At 25.6% G+C, this 18,661-nt stretch overlaps 5 protein-coding genes across 13 annotated transcripts; 2 read left to right on the top strand and 3 right to left on the bottom strand.

The window, feature by feature from the left end:
* Positions 1 to 61: 61 nt before the first annotated feature.
* Positions 62 to 1,691, top strand: LOC118441542 (tRNA-splicing ligase complex subunit RTRAF-like). Its single transcript, XM_035866085.2, has 4 exons — positions 62 to 122; positions 290 to 511; positions 594 to 689; positions 772 to 1,691. The coding sequence occupies exons 1-4, from the start codon at positions 62 to 64 to the stop codon at positions 1,134 to 1,136; spliced, it is 744 nt and encodes a 247-aa protein (XP_035721978.1). The 3' UTR covers positions 1,137 to 1,691.
* A 405-nt stretch (positions 1,692 to 2,096) lies between these two features.
* Positions 2,097 to 4,803, bottom strand: LOC118441543 (AN1-type zinc finger protein 2A). Of its 2 annotated transcripts, XR_004838148.2 has the most exons (3): positions 4,264 to 4,803; positions 3,446 to 4,180; positions 2,097 to 2,910 (listed from the first exon to the last, which is right to left on the bottom strand). XR_004838148.2 is itself a non-coding variant. In XM_035866086.2 (2 exons), exon 2 carries the CDS (start codon positions 4,155 to 4,157, stop codon positions 3,516 to 3,518), a length of 642 nt encoding a protein of 213 aa, XP_035721979.2. In that variant the 5' UTR covers positions 4,158 to 4,180; positions 4,264 to 4,803; the 3' UTR covers positions 2,097 to 3,515. The 2 variants fall into 2 exon arrangements, 1 of the variants encoding a protein (XP_035721979.2); XM_035866086.2 differs by having other exon boundaries at positions 2,097 to 4,180.
* Positions 4,804 to 5,854: 1,051 nt separating this feature from the next.
* On the bottom strand, positions 5,855 to 9,960 carry LOC118441540 (uncharacterized). 6 transcript variants are annotated; one of them, XM_085660195.1, is made up of 13 exons: positions 9,672 to 9,953; positions 9,537 to 9,568; positions 9,233 to 9,259; positions 9,072 to 9,131; positions 8,931 to 8,993; positions 8,611 to 8,693; positions 8,341 to 8,485; positions 7,939 to 8,227; positions 7,778 to 7,880; positions 7,398 to 7,661; positions 6,771 to 7,092; positions 6,357 to 6,700; positions 5,855 to 6,285 (listed from the first exon to the last, which is right to left on the bottom strand). In XM_085660195.1, exons 1-13 carry the CDS (start codon positions 9,731 to 9,733, stop codon positions 6,055 to 6,057), a joined length of 2,025 nt encoding a protein of 674 aa, XP_085516321.1. In that variant the 5' UTR covers positions 9,734 to 9,953; the 3' UTR covers positions 5,855 to 6,054. The 6 variants fall into 6 exon arrangements, with proteins under 6 accessions (XP_085516321.1, XP_035721975.1, XP_035721976.1 ...); XM_035866080.2 differs by having other exon boundaries at positions 5,859 to 6,285; positions 9,459 to 9,568; positions 9,670 to 9,953; XM_035866081.2 differs by having other exon boundaries at positions 5,859 to 6,285; positions 9,459 to 9,565; positions 9,670 to 9,953.
* A 182-nt stretch (positions 9,961 to 10,142) lies between these two features.
* Positions 10,143 to 14,345, bottom strand: RnrL (Ribonucleoside diphosphate reductase large subunit). 3 transcript variants are annotated; one of them, XM_035865948.2, is made up of 12 exons: positions 14,246 to 14,345; positions 13,886 to 14,104; positions 13,712 to 13,800; positions 13,269 to 13,446; positions 12,816 to 13,179; positions 12,405 to 12,709; positions 12,158 to 12,320; positions 11,693 to 12,081; positions 11,429 to 11,616; positions 11,036 to 11,344; positions 10,706 to 10,894; positions 10,144 to 10,640 (listed from the first exon to the last, which is right to left on the bottom strand). In XM_035865948.2, the coding sequence occupies exons 2-12, from the start codon at positions 13,911 to 13,913 to the stop codon at positions 10,377 to 10,379; spliced, it is 2,466 nt and encodes an 821-aa protein (XP_035721841.2). In that variant the 5' UTR covers positions 13,914 to 14,104; positions 14,246 to 14,345; the 3' UTR covers positions 10,144 to 10,376. The 3 variants fall into 3 exon arrangements, with proteins under 3 accessions (XP_085516364.1, XP_035721841.2, XP_035721840.2); XM_035865947.2 differs by having other exon boundaries at positions 13,886 to 13,986; positions 14,246 to 14,329; XM_085660238.1 differs by lacking the exon at positions 14,246 to 14,345 and having other exon boundaries at positions 10,143 to 10,640; positions 13,886 to 13,956.
* Positions 14,346 to 15,314: 969 nt separating this feature from the next.
* GlnRS (Glutaminyl-tRNA synthetase) lies at positions 15,315 to 18,644 on the top strand. Its single transcript, XM_035865949.2, has 10 exons — positions 15,315 to 15,447; positions 15,633 to 15,937; positions 16,043 to 16,230; positions 16,309 to 16,564; positions 16,653 to 16,950; positions 17,019 to 17,398; positions 17,472 to 17,790; positions 17,884 to 18,104; positions 18,189 to 18,381; positions 18,473 to 18,644. Exons 1-10 carry the CDS (start codon positions 15,325 to 15,327, stop codon positions 18,521 to 18,523), a joined length of 2,334 nt encoding a protein of 777 aa, XP_035721842.2. The 5' UTR covers positions 15,315 to 15,324; the 3' UTR covers positions 18,524 to 18,644.
* The last annotated feature ends 17 nt before the right edge of the window (positions 18,645 to 18,661 follow it).

Below are 18,661 nucleotides of genomic sequence, written 5' to 3'. Positions count from 1 at the left end.
ACAGTTTCTTTAATTTTACGATTATACTATTGATAATTAATCTTATTTTTGAAAGACTACTATGTTTAATCGTAAATTAAAAGCTCTAGGATATTTGGAATGGGATAAAGTCAATGGAAACAGTGAGTTATTTTATGTATAGTTATTAAGACATCTAACGAATAACATACGTTTCACAATTTTAAGTAAAATTGCTCTACAAAACTGTCGATATTATTAATATTTCTTATTATACGAATACTAATATACAAACTTTAAAAGAAATATGTAAAATGAACTTATTTTCTAGATACCGAACATTTTCGTAAGGTTGTCATATGGTTGGAAGATCAAAAAATTAGACTTTATACAATTGAAAAACGCAATGATTTACGAAATATTAAATCTGATAAATGGCCAGAAGTCTTCCAAAAATATTGTAAGGATATAGATTGTCCAGTAACAACTAATCCTCTTGATCAGCTGGAATGGCTCATAGGACGCGCTGTCAATTTAGAATACGCAGATGATTGTAAGTAAAATATAGCTATGCTAATATATATAAATGAAATGTAAATGTAATATATATAACAAAAATGTTATATTTATCATAGGTAAAAAATACCAAGAAATTACTGGAAATAAGAAAAATAAACAAGAATCTATAATACCGAGTCTAAAATCATCAAATCCATTAGATAATTTAGATTGTAAGTTAATGACATTATTTCAATGTTCAATTTCTAATACAATATTGCAGAATGTATTAATATTTTATTTTTATCATTTTAGTTTACAGCAATGAATTTAAAAATGGTGTCAATGCTATAGCCAAACTCTTAAATATTCCAAAACATTCTAGTCATCTTACTACGCTTGAAGCTTGTAGCAAACTTGTATGTAATCGATTAAATGCAGCAGCAATTGCAAATCCTAATACTATTATTGTAAAAGGCAAGCCATTTCCAATAATGGATACTAAATCTGGTACCAGTTTAGGCGATGTGGTTCTAGATAATGCTGCAAAAGGTTTAACATTGTTATACATTCATGATTTGAGGAATCTGCAAACAAAGATTAATGAACTGATTGTTTCTGTACAAAATGTTACAGCTAATCCTAAAACTGATACTAAATTAGGAAAAGTTGGAAAATAAGGTGCATTATATGTAAATTTTCTTATATAATGTACACAATATCAATCTATTTATACCCAATAGACTGTAATATCTAATATACGCTTTATTAATGTGATTAATAACACGTCATGAAATCAATTCGTTATAGATATTAATGAGTATATAAGTTGTATACATTATAGGCTTTTCTAGAATGATATATTCTAAAAAATATTATGTAGTGTATATCTTGTTTAGTACGACGCGAATATACAATTGAGTAGTAATTATTTAATTAAACTCTAAATATATATTTACAAAAAGTCTTTTATTATTGATATTGTATTTAAATAAAGAATACTACTTGTTATATATGCAATTAGTATCATAGAACATAATACTCATTAAAAGATGAATAATAGAACTTTTAGATGACATGGAATAATATAAAAGGAATATTATTCAAATAATTGAAAACATCACATTGTATAGATATTACAAAATGTATATTGTAGTGTAATACATCCGTAAGAGAAAATTGAATTGTATAAAAATAATTCTTGCTAAAAAAACTGATCAAAAATAAAATAACTCAAGGATTTATACTAATTCTATTAAATATATTAAATCAATTTTTGTACTGTTGTGAATTGATGTATACAACATCTTATTAGAATTTATAATAAATTTGTGTAATACAAGTGAGATGTAACACAAGATATTTTTCTTTGTTCAACTTTGATATTAACTTTAATAATTATTAATTTGGAATAAAACAATAATTGTACATATTGCTATTGGACATTTAATAAAATTAATATTCTATAATAACAAAATGTTTTCTTTATAAGTACTTTACTATCATAAAATATAAGTATATTAATGACACACTCAATATGCTAATATAAACTATTTTACGATAAAAGAATCAAAAAAAAATAAAAATGTATTATGTAATAATTTTTAAAACAACTTTTATTTTGCAAATTTTACCCCCAGATTATAATTTAAATATATATTACAAATATAATTTGATATTCTATTTAATAATATTCATAAGTTCAATAAATGTAAAATATCTATAAAGTCAAATATTTTTAGCATTTATATTAAGATGAGAACATTTATGCAGTGAACATTATTTTCACATTCATATTGATTCCTTAATTATTAGGAACTTTATATCTCAAGAGAATAGTTACGTAATATCATGATTTTGTGTCTACAGAAGAAAATAATATAATTTATAAAAATTACAATTACATAAATAAAGCTTTAAGATATATATTTAAAAATTATGAAGGAAATTGCAGCTGTATGTTATAACAAAATACTAGAGGTGTTTATCATTTATTTATAATTATTGTTATCGATAAATTAAAACTACGAAAATGTCGTTGATATGATCACAGATATGATCACTAATTCTAGGAATACAGATTTTATATAAAATGGTGATATAACTAATAATAATATTGGAGATTGTAAAATTTATGAGTATTATTTACATATTCTTTTTTCTTTCTTAAATATACATATTTAAACTAAATGTATAACTAACATAAATACCATAAATAATGAAACATTCATGCTATATATAAAATATTTTAAATCTAAGATATTTGAATATGCATATTACTTAAAGACACATTCAAAAGATTTAGCATCTGATACAGCTGTAATTCATTGGTATTTAATTAAGTATTATTTTCGCATAAAAATTGTTCATATTCTAATGTGCGTAAATTGTAGAAAATGGGTACATCTACTTAATTATTGAAATATTGTATGTAAGACACAGTAGAAATGTACTCTGAAAAAGAAATAACTTAATTTTTCATTTTATATACATTTATTTTTACATTATGATAATTTTTATACGAATATATGTATATATGTACATTCATGCCCATTTTCTTATACATGCACTCGATCTATTAAGGCACTGGATACTGACATATCTAATAACATACAACTTTGAAATTTTTGTCTGCCAAAGCTTATGAAAATGTAAAATCTGTATTATATATAATTACAAAAGTTAATGTAATTTGAAAACACATTCATATGTGTAAAAATATACATTAATGAGCACTTCAGATATTAAATATATTTTCAAAATAAAAAATAATCTTAATTCTTATTGTATATATAAGAAATGGATTATTATTAATTTATCTAGTGTTTGTTGTTCTAGTCAAAAAAGTGAATAAAATTATTAGAATTGTAATATGCACATTTTTATGAGTGATCAAGAAATATTAAGTATTATATGAAAAGGTATAAAATCTTATTTATGAAGTATGATTATTAATAAAATTTGATAAAAGTTAGAAAGATATATTCACCTTTTAATGAAGGTTTAAAAAGCAGTACTTTTATCTAAAAATGCATAAAATTGATAAAAGTGAATTGCAATTAGGAAAGTCTGCATCTGTTTCTATGTGCAGAAGGCACTGGCTGTAATCCTTGTCGCTTATTTCTTCCTTCGTCTTGCAATGAAGCCTGTAATGCTCTAGCCAAAGCTTCATCTTCGCTCATGGTGCCTTGAAGATTTTGGAATACAATAGAATTATTGTGATTGTCGTTCTGAGAGACCATAGAGTGTTTATTCAGGGCACTCAATCTTTTAAGTTTAACTGCTTCTTCTTTGCCAATACATGCATGATCACTGGGATGTCTATGCTTCAAACAAAAATTATTGCCACAGTCATTGCATTTAACCTGCACTATTTCTTTTACTTTGCATCCTTTTGATGAACACTTATTAGAAAATATTTTTCTACGATCTTTTCTAATATCTGACTGACAATCACTGTCTATATGCATGCTCACAGCCAAGTCTGGAGGATCTCCTCGTTTCTGTGGTATTGGTGTATTACACAATGGGCACACGGGCACCTGTATATCTTTTTTATATGCACTAGGGCAGGAATGATTTATATATGATATATGATCTGTGCAAAATATAGCCTCACAAGCATCACATTTTAGAGGTAAAAAATCTAAACGATTGCAAGTTTGCTCTGAGCAATGTTCTCCTAAATTTGGAAACTCCATATTTTGGAATGTAGAAAATCTATCTATAAAATAGATTTTATAATTCTTATTTGACAATATAAATAAAAATTAAAGTTCGTTTAAGCAGCAATAATAAAATACATACCTTTTGCAAAATTATATTGCACAAGCTTTATTACAGAAAAAGCCAAATATGTATAACTTAAATTATTCACTCGTTAATATGACTTAAAATAAAATAGTTTTAACAAGTTGAAAATATAAATGACTAAATATGAATCAGATACTTTGTTACACAAGAACAATACACATAAGTAGCTGTTCGTATAGTAAAGCCCATGAGTTTCCTACTCGAAATATATACCACAATCCATTTTTGTACAACTTGCAATATTGAATGTGTCCAATACTTCCATCATAATCCTGACTTGATAATGATCAAGTATAATCATACATATATTAAATTTACACGTCATTGGTATTATAATATACAGTCACGTAGCAGTGGTTTTAAAATCCTATTTCCATGAGGATGTATTTGCAGAGTAAACATATTTCTATTGAGGTTACGATGCGTTCAAGAACGAATAATTTACAATGAATGACAAACAGAATAGGGGAGTCTCTATATTTCTTTCTAAAGTATAATGATTGGTTGATCCTAATCTAATTCCTTTTGATTGAGACATTTTGTTCACCACCTTTTGCTAATAATAGTATGTGACTTCAGCGACAAATACGGAAAAAATGTGAATTACACGCACAATCAGAAACATTGTCCCCACTATGCATTTATTGCATCAGAGTGTAAGTTTATTAGATTATATCCTTTTCATGCTTAAATTAAAAATCGAATTAATGTACGATAGAAATTTTTGTATGTAGTAAAAATAATAGTACATCTTACAAAAACAAAAAAAAAACAATATGCCACATTATAATTCTTTGAAAATTGATTACTTGAAAAGTGTTTGTTAACTGTACAAACTTTATATTTTTTGTTTCTAGTTAAACTTATACAAATAGCAATATTTAAGCAGCCAATAATTCAATATTACTTGCGATGAAATAATAATAAAAATGACATATAAAATATAACATATAAAATATAATGGCAAGAACAGTAAAAAAAAGATCGCAGATGCTTATTTTGAATTTTAAATGTGGTTATAATGTTGAACATAAGTAGAATAGAAAATACACTTTCTTGAATTTTTGAAAAAGCTTTATTTTTATGTATAAACTATTTTAAAAAAACCATTCTTTGACACGTTTTTTCCAAGAAAATAAAGCTTTCATAAAAATTTAGAAAGTTATCTTCTAACTTAAATCCATCTTTAAAATGAAACCTTGTTTATCAAAATTTATCAAGAATTACTCCTGTAGTCATTATTGGCGTAAACCATTATAAAACTGGGGATGATGAACTATTATAAAGCCTTAAAAATTTGAACCATACACACGTGCGAATTTGAAATTTCATTAAAATATTAATAGAAATTGTTAAGATTATTTCTTTAACTTATAGTTCTATTATTTTATAGTAATTCTATTTGAATTAATACAGTTGTAAGTACATATACTTGTAAGAAATGTATTTTATGATATGATTACAGAATTTAACAATAATCACTGTATCTCTTACTCCTTCTGGATAGTAATAAAATAATACATATTTAGTATCGAGTATTTATGTCAACCTTAAAACATATTCATAGAAGTATGTAATGCATAAATACATTACAATTGCAGTAAAAATAAGTTTACAATAATAAAATTAAATGTATAATACTATTATTTCTTTATCCAAGTATTAACCATTTGCAAATTTGATATCAGACAAATTCTATCAAAATTTTTGTAACACTTTTACTATTACTTAATATAATAACAAACATTTATGTATAATTAGACAACAATTACATACATCAAAACTTCATTTTTGCGAAATTTCCAAAACATGAAGAATAACGTGATCTACGGTTTTAGTTGTTAATAGTGACTTTACCGTTTCATCCTCAATAACGACTGTAAATAAAAGTTTTACGTTTGCTCTTAACCTTTCGTTGAAAAGTAAAGAACTATCTGATGTTAGAGGTTCATGGCCACAACGTCTAATCACGGCCTCTAAAATATCTTGAATAGGAGCGTTAGGCCAACCAAATAACTATAAAATCATGAAATAGTATTACATTTTAGATTACTTCATTACATTTTATTATAATTATTTTACAATACCTGTAAAGTTTCTTCGTCGATAAGTATCCTTAAAAGATCTGCAATTGCTTTTAGCAATTCGTCTGTAGAAAGTACTTTAGATTCTCCTGCTTTTGTTTTTTCTGCAGCAATAGAAGCGATATTAAATAATTGTGTTTGTAAATGCTTTCTTTCGACTTCATCCATTACATCTTCCAAAAGTTCTCGATGTTTAGCTCGGACATGTCTCATTAAACAATCTTGTCTTATAAAAACACGATTACATTCAACGCATGATTGAGGTGGTTCACGCCTATGAGTATTGAGATGGGCTTGTAATGAAGATTTTGCAGAAAAGGCCTTTGAGCATTTATCACATTTAAATGCTAAAAAATTGTTAAAATTTAAATAGTATATTATTTATAAAATTTAAATGAATAGAATTTTTTTTCTTACGTTTGATTCCTGTATGCAATAATGTATGTTTTGCTAAATCTTCTCTTCGGGTGAAACCTTTTTCACATATTTCACATGTAAATGGTGTTGCACCTTCATGTACAAATTTTTTGTGTACATTCAATCGAGCTTTTCTATTAAATGCTTTACCACAAATATCACAATAAAATCCATTTTCACCAGTATGATGAAAAACATGTGCTCTTAATTGTGCTGCTTGAATAAATGATTTTCCACAATACTGGCAAACATGAGGTTTTTCTCCAGTGTGCGTTCTTTGATGACGATTTAATGTTTCACGAGCCGCAAATTTTCTTTGACACTATAAAAAATATGATAATAAATTTCATGAATATATAAATTAAATACATTTGTAAATGTACACATATACAAATTAAATAGATTAAAAATTACCTATTAAGAATTATTATAGTGAGTTATTTTAAGAAATATTACCTCAATTTATCCAGCTTGTAATGTTTGCTTGTTGAAACAATTAGAAAAGTAAATGAGCAGTAATTCGTTTTATATATGTGTTAAAAATAAGTAATTTTATACATTTAAACCCTAGTTAAGAATAAAGAAAATGTTTTTATGAACAAAGATGACCTTAAAAAAAGTACTTACATATTTGCATTCAAATGGCTTCTCTCCTGTGTGTACACGACGGTGCTTTTTTAGTGCAAGAGAAGACAGAAATGTCTTCGGACATAAATCACATTGTACTGGTCTTTCTCCAGTGTGTAATCGTTCATGTATTATTAATTGTTGAGTAGTAAAGAATTCCTTAGAACAATATTTACATGGTTTTTTCTGTCTTTGAGGTGCTCCAGCATGTGTACGCAAATGTTCACGTAGATTATCTTTTCGTGTAAAAACTTTTTGGCAAACCTATGAATAAGGAAAAAGATCTTATTATTATATTAATTATAGATTTTTACTTTATCACGTCAAAACACGCACGTTGCTTATTAAATCATATTATATTATTATACGTATATACTCACTTGACAATCAAAAGTTTTACGTATATCTCCATGACAACCAGATTGCATTTTATGACGTTTTAAATGATAATTACGCGAAAAATACGTATCACAGGTATCACATCTAGAAATTAAAAAAATAAAAATATTTCGTTATAGTTATTAAATTTATATATACTTACTTGAATATGTTACGATTCACATGTGTAGTATAACGATGTTTATTTAACGATTTTTTATCACGAAAAGTTGATCCACAATCACTACAGGTATAAGATTCACACTTCCAATGTATGACTATTTTATGTCTTTCTAAAGATGAATTTTTTTTAAATGATAGTTCACATTCTAAACATTTAAATTCACCACCACTATGTGCTGTTTTTAAATCTTCAGCACAACAATGACATTGTGTATCTGGTACAGGTTTGATCGTTGGCTTTTCATTGTTATTTTTTTGAGCTTTAGTATCTAAAATCATATTTATATAATCATGTATTAGAATATATTTGATATAATAAATCAATTACTATTATCAAAAAAGTATTATATAAATAATTATCATATTAATAATTAATATGTACCTTCAATATTTGTGTCATTGAATTCGTAATCTGGATCATCAACATCATCTTCATCCTCAGAATCATAGTTATCTAAATTTCCTAATTCCAATATATTTGTAGAATCATCTTCTTCTCTGCAGACATCTAAATGTTCCTTTAGCATCTATACAGAAATATTAATCATGGATAATAATTAGAAAATTGTATTGAAATACTTTTACTACAAAATGTATTATATTCACAAATTAAATGAATAACATATAATATAAAAATAAAATTATAACTTACATCTTCTGATTGAAAAATGCGATGACATGTTACACATTCATAATCTGTTATAATTTGTATAATTTGGCTACTTTGAGAAATAGCTGTGAGCAAAACAGAAATATAACAATGAAATAGAAAGTAAAACAAAAAAATAAATGTTAAAAAATAAGATCAAAATAATAACATAAGAATAATAATAATAACAAAATAATAACATAAGAAGGATTAATAAAAAGTAGTATTTTAATAATAATATCACAAAAAAAAATCTTGGAAATATAAATAATAAAATATTCAAGAAATCAATGATTATATATTTGTAATATATACAAATATACCTGTTACATTGCCAGATACATCCTCAGTAGTTATTACAACTTCTTTCTCTGAGCCATCTGTATCTACAATAAATAGTTTTAATTTAATAAAAAATTTTACAAAATTGCAAATTAATGATATAATTAGGATATAATAATTACCAAGCAGGATTTGAGAAGTCTCATCATTCAATATTATTTCTTCCTCAACTTTTACAATTTCTGAAATAGAAGTTAATCGCCAGAATGTAATAATACTAAATAATGTAGTATAACATTATGATCTTGCCTACAGGTACAAATAAACAATAATATGTACATACCTATGATTTCCTCCATTATCTTCAGTGCTACAAATCAATTCCAAAATAAAAATTATAATTTTAATTGTTCCTGAATTATTATAAATCTATTTATCTACATATTATAGAAAAAGACGATATCTTTTTAATTACATATTAAGAAACTATTATTAGAAAGAGTGTTACTTGTAGCAAAACTTGTTTCTTATAAATGAAAACAAAATTTTGTTATCACTGTAATATTTACTTGTTCCTATTTGCGCCTGAAGCAACAATTCCCTTAAACCTCAAAGCACAACAAAATGGCCTATATAAAGGGGCACACCTTTCGTTCCAGATCGAAGATATATGATTCTTCTTTTTTGGTATTAAAATAATATAAAGAAAATTAAATATATAAATATAATTAAATATTTAATATACTATATTTTTATGTTTAAAAGAAAATAAAATCTTACGCATAAATTCTATTATTCTACTCAATTGTGTATCACAAATTACACATATACACAACTCACGCATGCGTATGAAAGTTACACGATTGGAATTGTTCTATTCGTATCTTTTTACATGAAATGAAGTATCACTTGTGCAATTTTCTTCACAAAATTTAGTCATTTTTCATCTTATTAATAAATATTGGAAACGTAATGATGAACTTAATTAGCGCCTACCAACATTCTACTATGTTCCGAACGCATAACGGGAAAGCTGTCTGTGATTCTATCTCTGAAGTCCTCAATATCGATATATATCTCTAAATTTTCATATATCGATACACGAGTGCGACATCTATAAGCAATTTTGTACTCTTTTCTTTTCTAGGAACTTTATATCTGTTAAATTTTTTATAGGGTATTATAAACTTACAATTGAATCAAATTTAAAATGATATGCATTTTTATTTGCCGATAAAAATTTTATTCGTTCTTGTTTTCATGCATATGACAATAACAAAACAATATGTATATAATAAAAAAATATTAGAATTAAATTCTTATAGTATACTTATACGTCTAAAATATATAAAATGAAAACTTTTTAAAAGTCTTCCCAAAAATACACAAAACTATAGATCTCATTCTATGTAACTATATCTACTTAGTAGTATAAACGTAACAATCAAAATATAAAAATATAATACTAAACATACGTATCTAGGTTATTACGATCCACAAGCCATACAAGCATCACCATTTTCAAGAGAACATATAAGTATTGAATTTGCATCATTAGTGTCGTTCTCTTTAGAATCATTTTCTTCTGATTTTAATAAACTTTTATCCATTTTTTCATTCTTAATACTTGAATTGTGCGAATCATCTTTAGAATTTTTATTCGCTTTATTTAATTTGGTTTTATCAACGGTAAATTGAAGCGCATTTGCAGCTGGTTTTGTACGCAAATAATACATACCAGTTTTTAATCCCTATAAATAAAATAAGTCGTATAATATTCTAACCACATATATAGATATATTTTTTGTAAACTTACAATTTTCCAGCCATAAAAATGCATGGATGTAAGTTTCTCTACTGTTGGTTTAGCCATATAAACATTTAAAGATTGTGATTGATCAATAAATGCACCACGATCTGCTGCCATTTTGAGAATAGTTTTTTGTGATATTTCCCAAACAGTCTTATAAAGTAATTTTAAATCGTCTGGTATATCATTAATATCCTATAAAAAAAACGGGATAAATACATTTATTAAAAAGACATGAAGAATCTTTTTCATCGAAATTTATACAAAGCGATTGTAATTGTATGATCACATGAACATGTAATCAATAATAAAAAAATTAAATAAGATAAATCTGACCTGAATAGAACCATTATTTGCAATAATTTCATTTTTCATTTCATCATTCCAAAGATTTCTTTCAATAAGATCTTTCAATAAATGAGGATTGACAATTTGATATTCTCCAGATAAAACACGCCTTGAGTAAATATTATTTGTATATGGCTCTATTGATTCATTATTACCAAGAATTTGTGCTGTAGATGCAGTTGGCATTGGTGCCATTAATAAAGAATTTCTTACACCATATTTTGCAATTTTTTCTTTCAATGCTTTCCAATCCCACAACTCTGTTGGTGTAACATCCCACATATCATATTGTAGAATCTAAATATATTAATATATTTCAAATTTTTTATCAGAATAAATGATCTCTTTTTGATAATATAAATTATAAAAGTGAAAGCTTACTCCTTTGCTAACAGGACTTCCTTCGTATGTATCATAATAGCCTTTCTCTTGAGCAATTTCACAGCTAGCTTCTAATGCACCATAATATATTGTTTCAAAAATTTGGATGTTAAGTTTTTGAGCCTCTTCACTTTCAAACGGAAAGCGCATTAACAGGAAGGCATCTGCTAAACCTTGTACTCCAATACCTAATAAATAAAACAATATTATATAAAACATTATATAAAAATCAATCATATAAATAATAATTGAAAAAAATCTTACCAATAGGTCTATGTTTTAAATTAGAGACTTTTGCCTCTGGAAGAGGGTAATCATTAACATCAATAATTTTATCCAAATTACGAACCACAACTTTAGTTATTTCTTTTAGTTTTTCAAAATTATAAGTTTTTGTACTTTTTTCAACAAACATATTTACAGCAATTGATGCTAAATTACATACAGCAATTTCATCAGGGCTTGAATACTGAATGATTTCTGTGCACAAATTGCTGCTCTTAATCGTTCCAATATTTTGTTGGTTCGATTTACGATTACAATGATCTTTGTAAAGCATGTATGGTGTTCCAGTTTCAACTTGGGATTTAAGTATAGCAGTCCATAAATCTCTTGCATTAATTTGACGTTTATAGCATTTTTGTTCTTCATACCTTTAGTAATATTTTTTATTTTCACTTTCATATATTTTTAATTTATCCAAGTTATCCATTAATACAATTTAGTTACCTAGTATATAAATCATTAAATTCTTCTCCCCAAACATCTGCTAAACCAGGACATTCATGTGGACACATTAAACTCCAAACATCATCATCCAAAACACGTTTCATAAACAGATCTGGGATCCATAAAGCATAAAATAATTCTCTTGCCCTAAGCTCTCCTTTTCCTATTAGTTGAACAAAATTTCGTTGAAAAGTATTTTTATTCCTTTTTATACTTTACTAATTTTAAAATGATATTAAACCATTACCAGTATTTTTCTTGAGATCTAGGAATTCAAATATATCTGCATGCCATGGTTCTATATATATAGCAAATGCTCCTGGTCTTTTATTTCCACCTTGATCAACATAGCGAGCCATATCATTATATACTTTAAGCATAGGAATCAATCCACTTGCTTCACCACAATTACCAGCTATAGGTGTACCTTTTGCCCTAATGCAATGTACACTTAATCCTACACCACCAGCCCATTTACTGATTAAAGCACATTTTTTTAAAGTTTCATAAATTCCTTCAATACTGTCTTCGCTCATGGTTAAAAGAAAACAGCTGAAAAAATAAATATACTTAATAAAGAAATAAAAATTATATTGAATATATATTAAAGTATTGTTTATATATATATATATATATATATATATATATATATATATACCTGCACAATTGTTGTTTTATAGAGCATGCAGCAAACAAAGTTGGAGAAGCATGTGTAAAATAGCGTTCTGATAAATAATTATATGTTTCAATAACTTTCTCAATATCTTGTTCATGAATTCCAACAGCTACTCTCATTAACATATGTTGTGGTCTCTCTACAACTTTGCCATTAATTCTCATTAAGTAACTCCTTTCTAAAGTTTTAAATCCAAAATAATTATAATTAAAATCTCTTTCATAAATAATTGCAGAATTTAGCTTGCTTGCATGTTTCTTTATGATATTATAAGACTTTTCACTGATAATAGGTTTGGATTCCTTAGTATATAGATCTACTATATTTCGCAAATCTTCTATTACATCTAAAATCAAAAATTGTGATATAATCTAATAATTATGTTAATGTAAATATAAAATATAAGATAAATAGAAATAAGAACTATAATTATACCACTGAAAGCCTTTTTTGTTTCTTTATGAAGATTAGATATTGCAATTCTAGCAGCTAAAATAGCATAATCAGGATGTTGAGTAGTCATAGTTGCGCAAATTTCAGCTGCAAGGTTGTCTAGTTCAACAGTAGTAACACCAGAGTATAATCCACGGATTACACGAAATGTTATCGCAGACTATAAAATATAAACATATTACAGATTACAAATTCTTTTTGTAATATGATACGATTCTTTTATATATATATATATTATATATTTAATTATATATATTGTATATATATTTATTTATATCTATATATAGAAAACTATATATGATTAGTTAAAAAAGATTAAAGAAATTAATTTGAAAAAGACAAGTGTATTAAAAACTTTAAGTTTTTTTAAATTATAATATAGAAGTTTAATTTTGTAAAAGAACAATCTTATCATTTTTACTTACAGGATCAACATAATTCATATTTAAACCATAACATAATTTTTGTATTCTATATGTGATTTTATCAAAACAAACATCTTCTTGTCGCCCATCTAATAACAATAAAGGACTTCTTAGTATAACGGACATATTAAAACTTAAATTAAATGAACTTAAATCTAAATAATATGAACTTACCGCGTTTCAGTACATACATCTTAGTCATTTTGGTAATTTTTATTATTATTTTAATATGTTTTCTTAATTTTATTAATACTTTTCAATATTATTTATCCTTCCTTGTTTTGAAGAGTTTTGGCGTGAAACGGAAATGAAATTTTAACCGGAAATTTTAACATAGAATAATGAATATTTTTAATGTTACATCACTTATTTAAGGTTGATATATATGTTTCTCTAGAAATTCATAAATGTACCAAAGGTTTTATATTAAAAAATGAACGATTTCATTAACTATTTATTAAATATTAACTGAAAACAATGAAACTCATCTTTCTAATACATTGAAATTTGTGAAAAAAACAAATTTTTATTTACCTTTTAATTATTTTTAAAACGTCCGATTACTTGAGAAAATCCGAATACGAGTCGTTAACTGCAAGTAGATACTTAGTGACTATTAGGGATATAGGGACTATATCCCTATATATTTAAGCATTTATTATATATTTTGCGCAACTATGACTACTCAACATCCTGATTATGCTATTTTAGCTGCTAGAATTGCAATATCTAATCTTCATAAAGAAACAAAAAAGGCTTTCAGTGGTATAATTATATATATTTAGGGACTATAGGGACTAATCGCAAAATATATCTGACATTCAGAATGTTATATGATACACCGATCAGTTTTGTTTACACGTTGAATATTTTTTCTGATATTAATTTAATGCAACGGAATAAACAGTATTTATAACCTGTTCTCAAGATAATGTTTAAGAGTTCGATCAACTTCCATTAAACTCGATTAGCAATTTAATAAACAATCAAACTTTTCTTTGTATGTTGTATTTAATCTATATTTTTATAATATCAATAATTATTCAAAAATTGTATACATAGTATGGAACATTTATAGATTTTATATTATACATTTTCATTTTATATATACAATTTTGATTAATAAACTATGTATACAAACTGTTATTAATCTTATGATAATATAGGTTAATAACGACGTCTAGTTAAAAGATGATCGAGTTAATTGAACTTGGTCTAAGTAGCCTTAAGACGCAATGTTTAATAAATACTCAATATTAAGATATTAATATTTACATTAATTAATACTTTAGATATACAAATTTATGAAAATATTATTTTTCTTATCCCATTACGTTTTATATCTAATATAATATTATTTTGTTCATATTTTTATATATAAGTCCAAAAATGATTATATATGTTCAAATATATTATACAGATTAATAAATTTGTATGGATTTGATGGATGTACATACATATATATATATGTATGTATGTATGCGTGGGTGTATGTAACAAAAGTGACGTATAGATCACGTATTGCTAATTTTACTGTACTTCTTTGTATCATGCCGTATGTTTGAACTTTTGTGAAACGTGGGCTATAAAGAAATTGAAAATATTATTTAATAATGACTGTAGAAAAAGACGAATGTATTGAATTATTTCAACAAATTGGCCTAAGTGAACAAAAAGCAAAAGAAACATTAAAAAATGCACAAGTTTCAAAAAATCTTAAGCTTGCTATTACAGAGGTTAGTATATTAAAAATTAAAATATATTCTTAAACATAATTTTTAACATAAAATTGATATCAAACTTTTATTGTATAAATGAATATTTCTTCTACTTTCGTATATATAGAATATTATTTTAATATCTTTAAAAAATTTACAATTATCATATCAGAAACTTGTATATATATTTCGTTATCTTACAGGCAAGAAAATATGTTGATATTACACCAGAGATAGGCATACTCCTGTATCATCTTTCTTCAAAAATAAAAGCTCAGATTGTAAACAAAATATCATTCTTATCAAAATTTATAGCTGAAAAGAAATTAGATACAGTTCAAAGATTAGATGCAGCATTAAATTACATTCTTAGTAATTTGCACGAAGAAATCAATATTTCAACTTTTGAAGAAGCTTGTGGAATAGGAATTGTGATTTTACCAGAACAAATTGAAGAGGAGGTTGAAAAACTTATAAACATCCATAAAAAAGAAATTCTGGAAAAAAGGTTATTAAATCACTTGAGTAACATAATTATTATATACATAATAATTATTGTAACATATAATAACAATATAGTAATTTTTTATTATTAATCTATTTAATTATATAGATACCGATTTAATCCTGGTCCATTAATGCAACAAGTACGTAATATATTAAAATGGGCAGATGGAAAAGCAATAAAAAATGAATTTGACATTCAAATTTTAAATTTATTAGGACCAAAGCTCAATAGTGATTTTGAATCAGTGCCAAAGCAAACACAGCAAAATAAAGTAAAGAAAGCAGGAAAAGAAGGTATCTTAAGAATTACTATTACTTAAAATTTTATTAAAACAAATGATAAGAAAATGATAATATTTTCTATTTCTTCAGAACAACAAAAAGATATTTCATTGACGAATGAAAGTACATCAGCATTAACGATAACAGAACTTATGAAAACAAAAGTCCATTTTCATAAACCTGGAGAAAATTATAAAACTGAGGGATATATTGTAACATCGAATACACATAAGTTATTGCAAGAGCATTTAAGAATAACTGATGGTAAAGTAAGAACAAGATTTCCACCAGAACCAAATGGAATTCTACATATTGGTCATGCAAAAGCCATTAATATTAATTTTGGGTATATATATATTTATATATTTATTTTTTATATATTTTGTATGTATTTTGCATATAAAGATTATGATAAAATAAAAGATTTTTATTAGGTATGCTGCTGTGCATGATGGATTATGTTATTTACGTTATGATGATACAAATCCTGAGAAAGAGGAAGAAAAATTTTTTACTGGAATTCGTGAAATGGTAGAATGGCTTGGTTATAAGCCAGCAAAAATTACACATTCTTCTGATTATTTTATGCAATTATATAATTGGGCTATAAAGCTTATAGAGAAAGGATTTGCATATGTTTGTCATCAATCAAATAAAGACATAAGAGGTTTTAATCCACTACCAAGTCCATGGCGCGATCGTCCAATCGAAGAAAATCTGCAACTATTTGAAGTAAGAAAAATAGTTAATTATTTTTTAAATATTTACTATAATTTTTTCTTGTGATAAATTTTTAATAGGATATGAAAGATGGATTATTTGAAGAAGGTGAAGCAACATTACGTATGAAAGTTACTTTGGAAGAAGGCAAGCAAGATCCAGTAGCATATAGAATTAAATATTTACCACATCATAGAACTGGAGATCAGTGGTGTATTTATCCTACTTATGATTTTACACATTGTTTATGTGATAGTATAGAAAATATAACACATTCCCTTTGTACAAAAGAGTTTCAATCACGTAGATCATCTTACTATTGGCTTTGTAATGCATTAGACATATATTGTCCTGTTCAATGGGAATATGGTAGATTAAATGTGAATTATACTGTTGTTTCTAAAAGAAAAATTAGTAAACTAATTGACGAAGGAATTGTTTGTGATTGGGATGATCCAAGGTATATAAAAATAATCAAATATAAATAACTTTATATTGTATTACTAAAATTATAATGATAAACTTCTTTCTAGATTATTTACATTAACAGCGTTACGTAGACGTGGATTTCCAGCTGAAGCCATAAATAATTTTTGTGCCCAAATGGGTATAACTGGAGCACAAGCAGTTATTGATCCAGCAATTTTGGAAGCTGCAGTTAGAGATATTTTGAATATTACTGCTGTAAGACATATGGTTGTATTAGATCCTATTAAAGTGACTATTAACAATTTTCCTCATAGTCAGGTACTAAAAGTTTTAGTACCAAATTTTCCTAATGCACCTGAAAGAGGGTATCATGAAATAACTTTTGATAAAGTTTTATACATCGAAGCATCTGATTTTAGAGAGGTTTGTAATCAAAATGTTTATATTCCTATATTAATAATAATAATATACATATGTAGATAAATACATATTAATTTAATATATTATTAATTATAGGTAGATGAAAAAAGTTTTCGACGTTTAACGCCAAAACAATCAGTTGGTCTAAAATATGTAGGGGTGGTTCTTACTATAGAATCTGTAGAAAAAAATGACAATGGAAATATTACAAATATTATAGTTAAACAAGAGCCTGTTTCAGAGACAAATAAGCCTAAGGCATTTATACATTGGGTATCACAACCTACACTAACATCTATCAGATTATATGAACGCCTGTATGTATATGTAATAATTATTATATAACTTTATCTGACATTATTATTTTTCATAATATTTTTGTCTTATAATTATATATTTAGATTTAAACATAAAAATCCTGAAGATCCAAATGAAGTACCAAATGGTTTTTTGAGTGACATTAATCCAAACAGTAAAAAAGAGATCGTAGGTTATTTAGATGCTAATTTAGCAAATGCAGTAAAACCTTTCGATAAATTTCAATTTGAACGTGTAGGATTCTTTTCTGTTGATCCCGACACGAAAGATGGCAAGGTAATTTTCAAATTGATCTAAATATTTAAAAACATTAATCTTTCTATTTATATAGCCAAATAATAATTTATCTATTTAATCATATTTCTAGCTCGTTTTTAATAGAACGGTTACATTAAAAGAAGATTCTGGTAAAATCTAAATAAAATATTTGTGTAATATCAATATTGCGCTTGTTTGTACCATTATAAAATTTTAAATAAAAGTAATAATAAAAAATAGTTGAATTAATTGTTGACTAAATAAAAACTGTTTCTAATTATACATATTTTACCTGCTA

This window comes from Vespa mandarinia, chromosome 11 (assembly GCF_050613455.1).
Source record: "Vespa mandarinia isolate Hongniang chromosome 11, ASM5061345v1, whole genome shotgun sequence".
Taxonomy (NCBI): Eukaryota; Metazoa; Arthropoda; class Insecta; order Hymenoptera; family Vespidae; genus Vespa; species Vespa mandarinia.
This window is presented reverse-complemented; position numbering and strand designations above follow the sequence as displayed.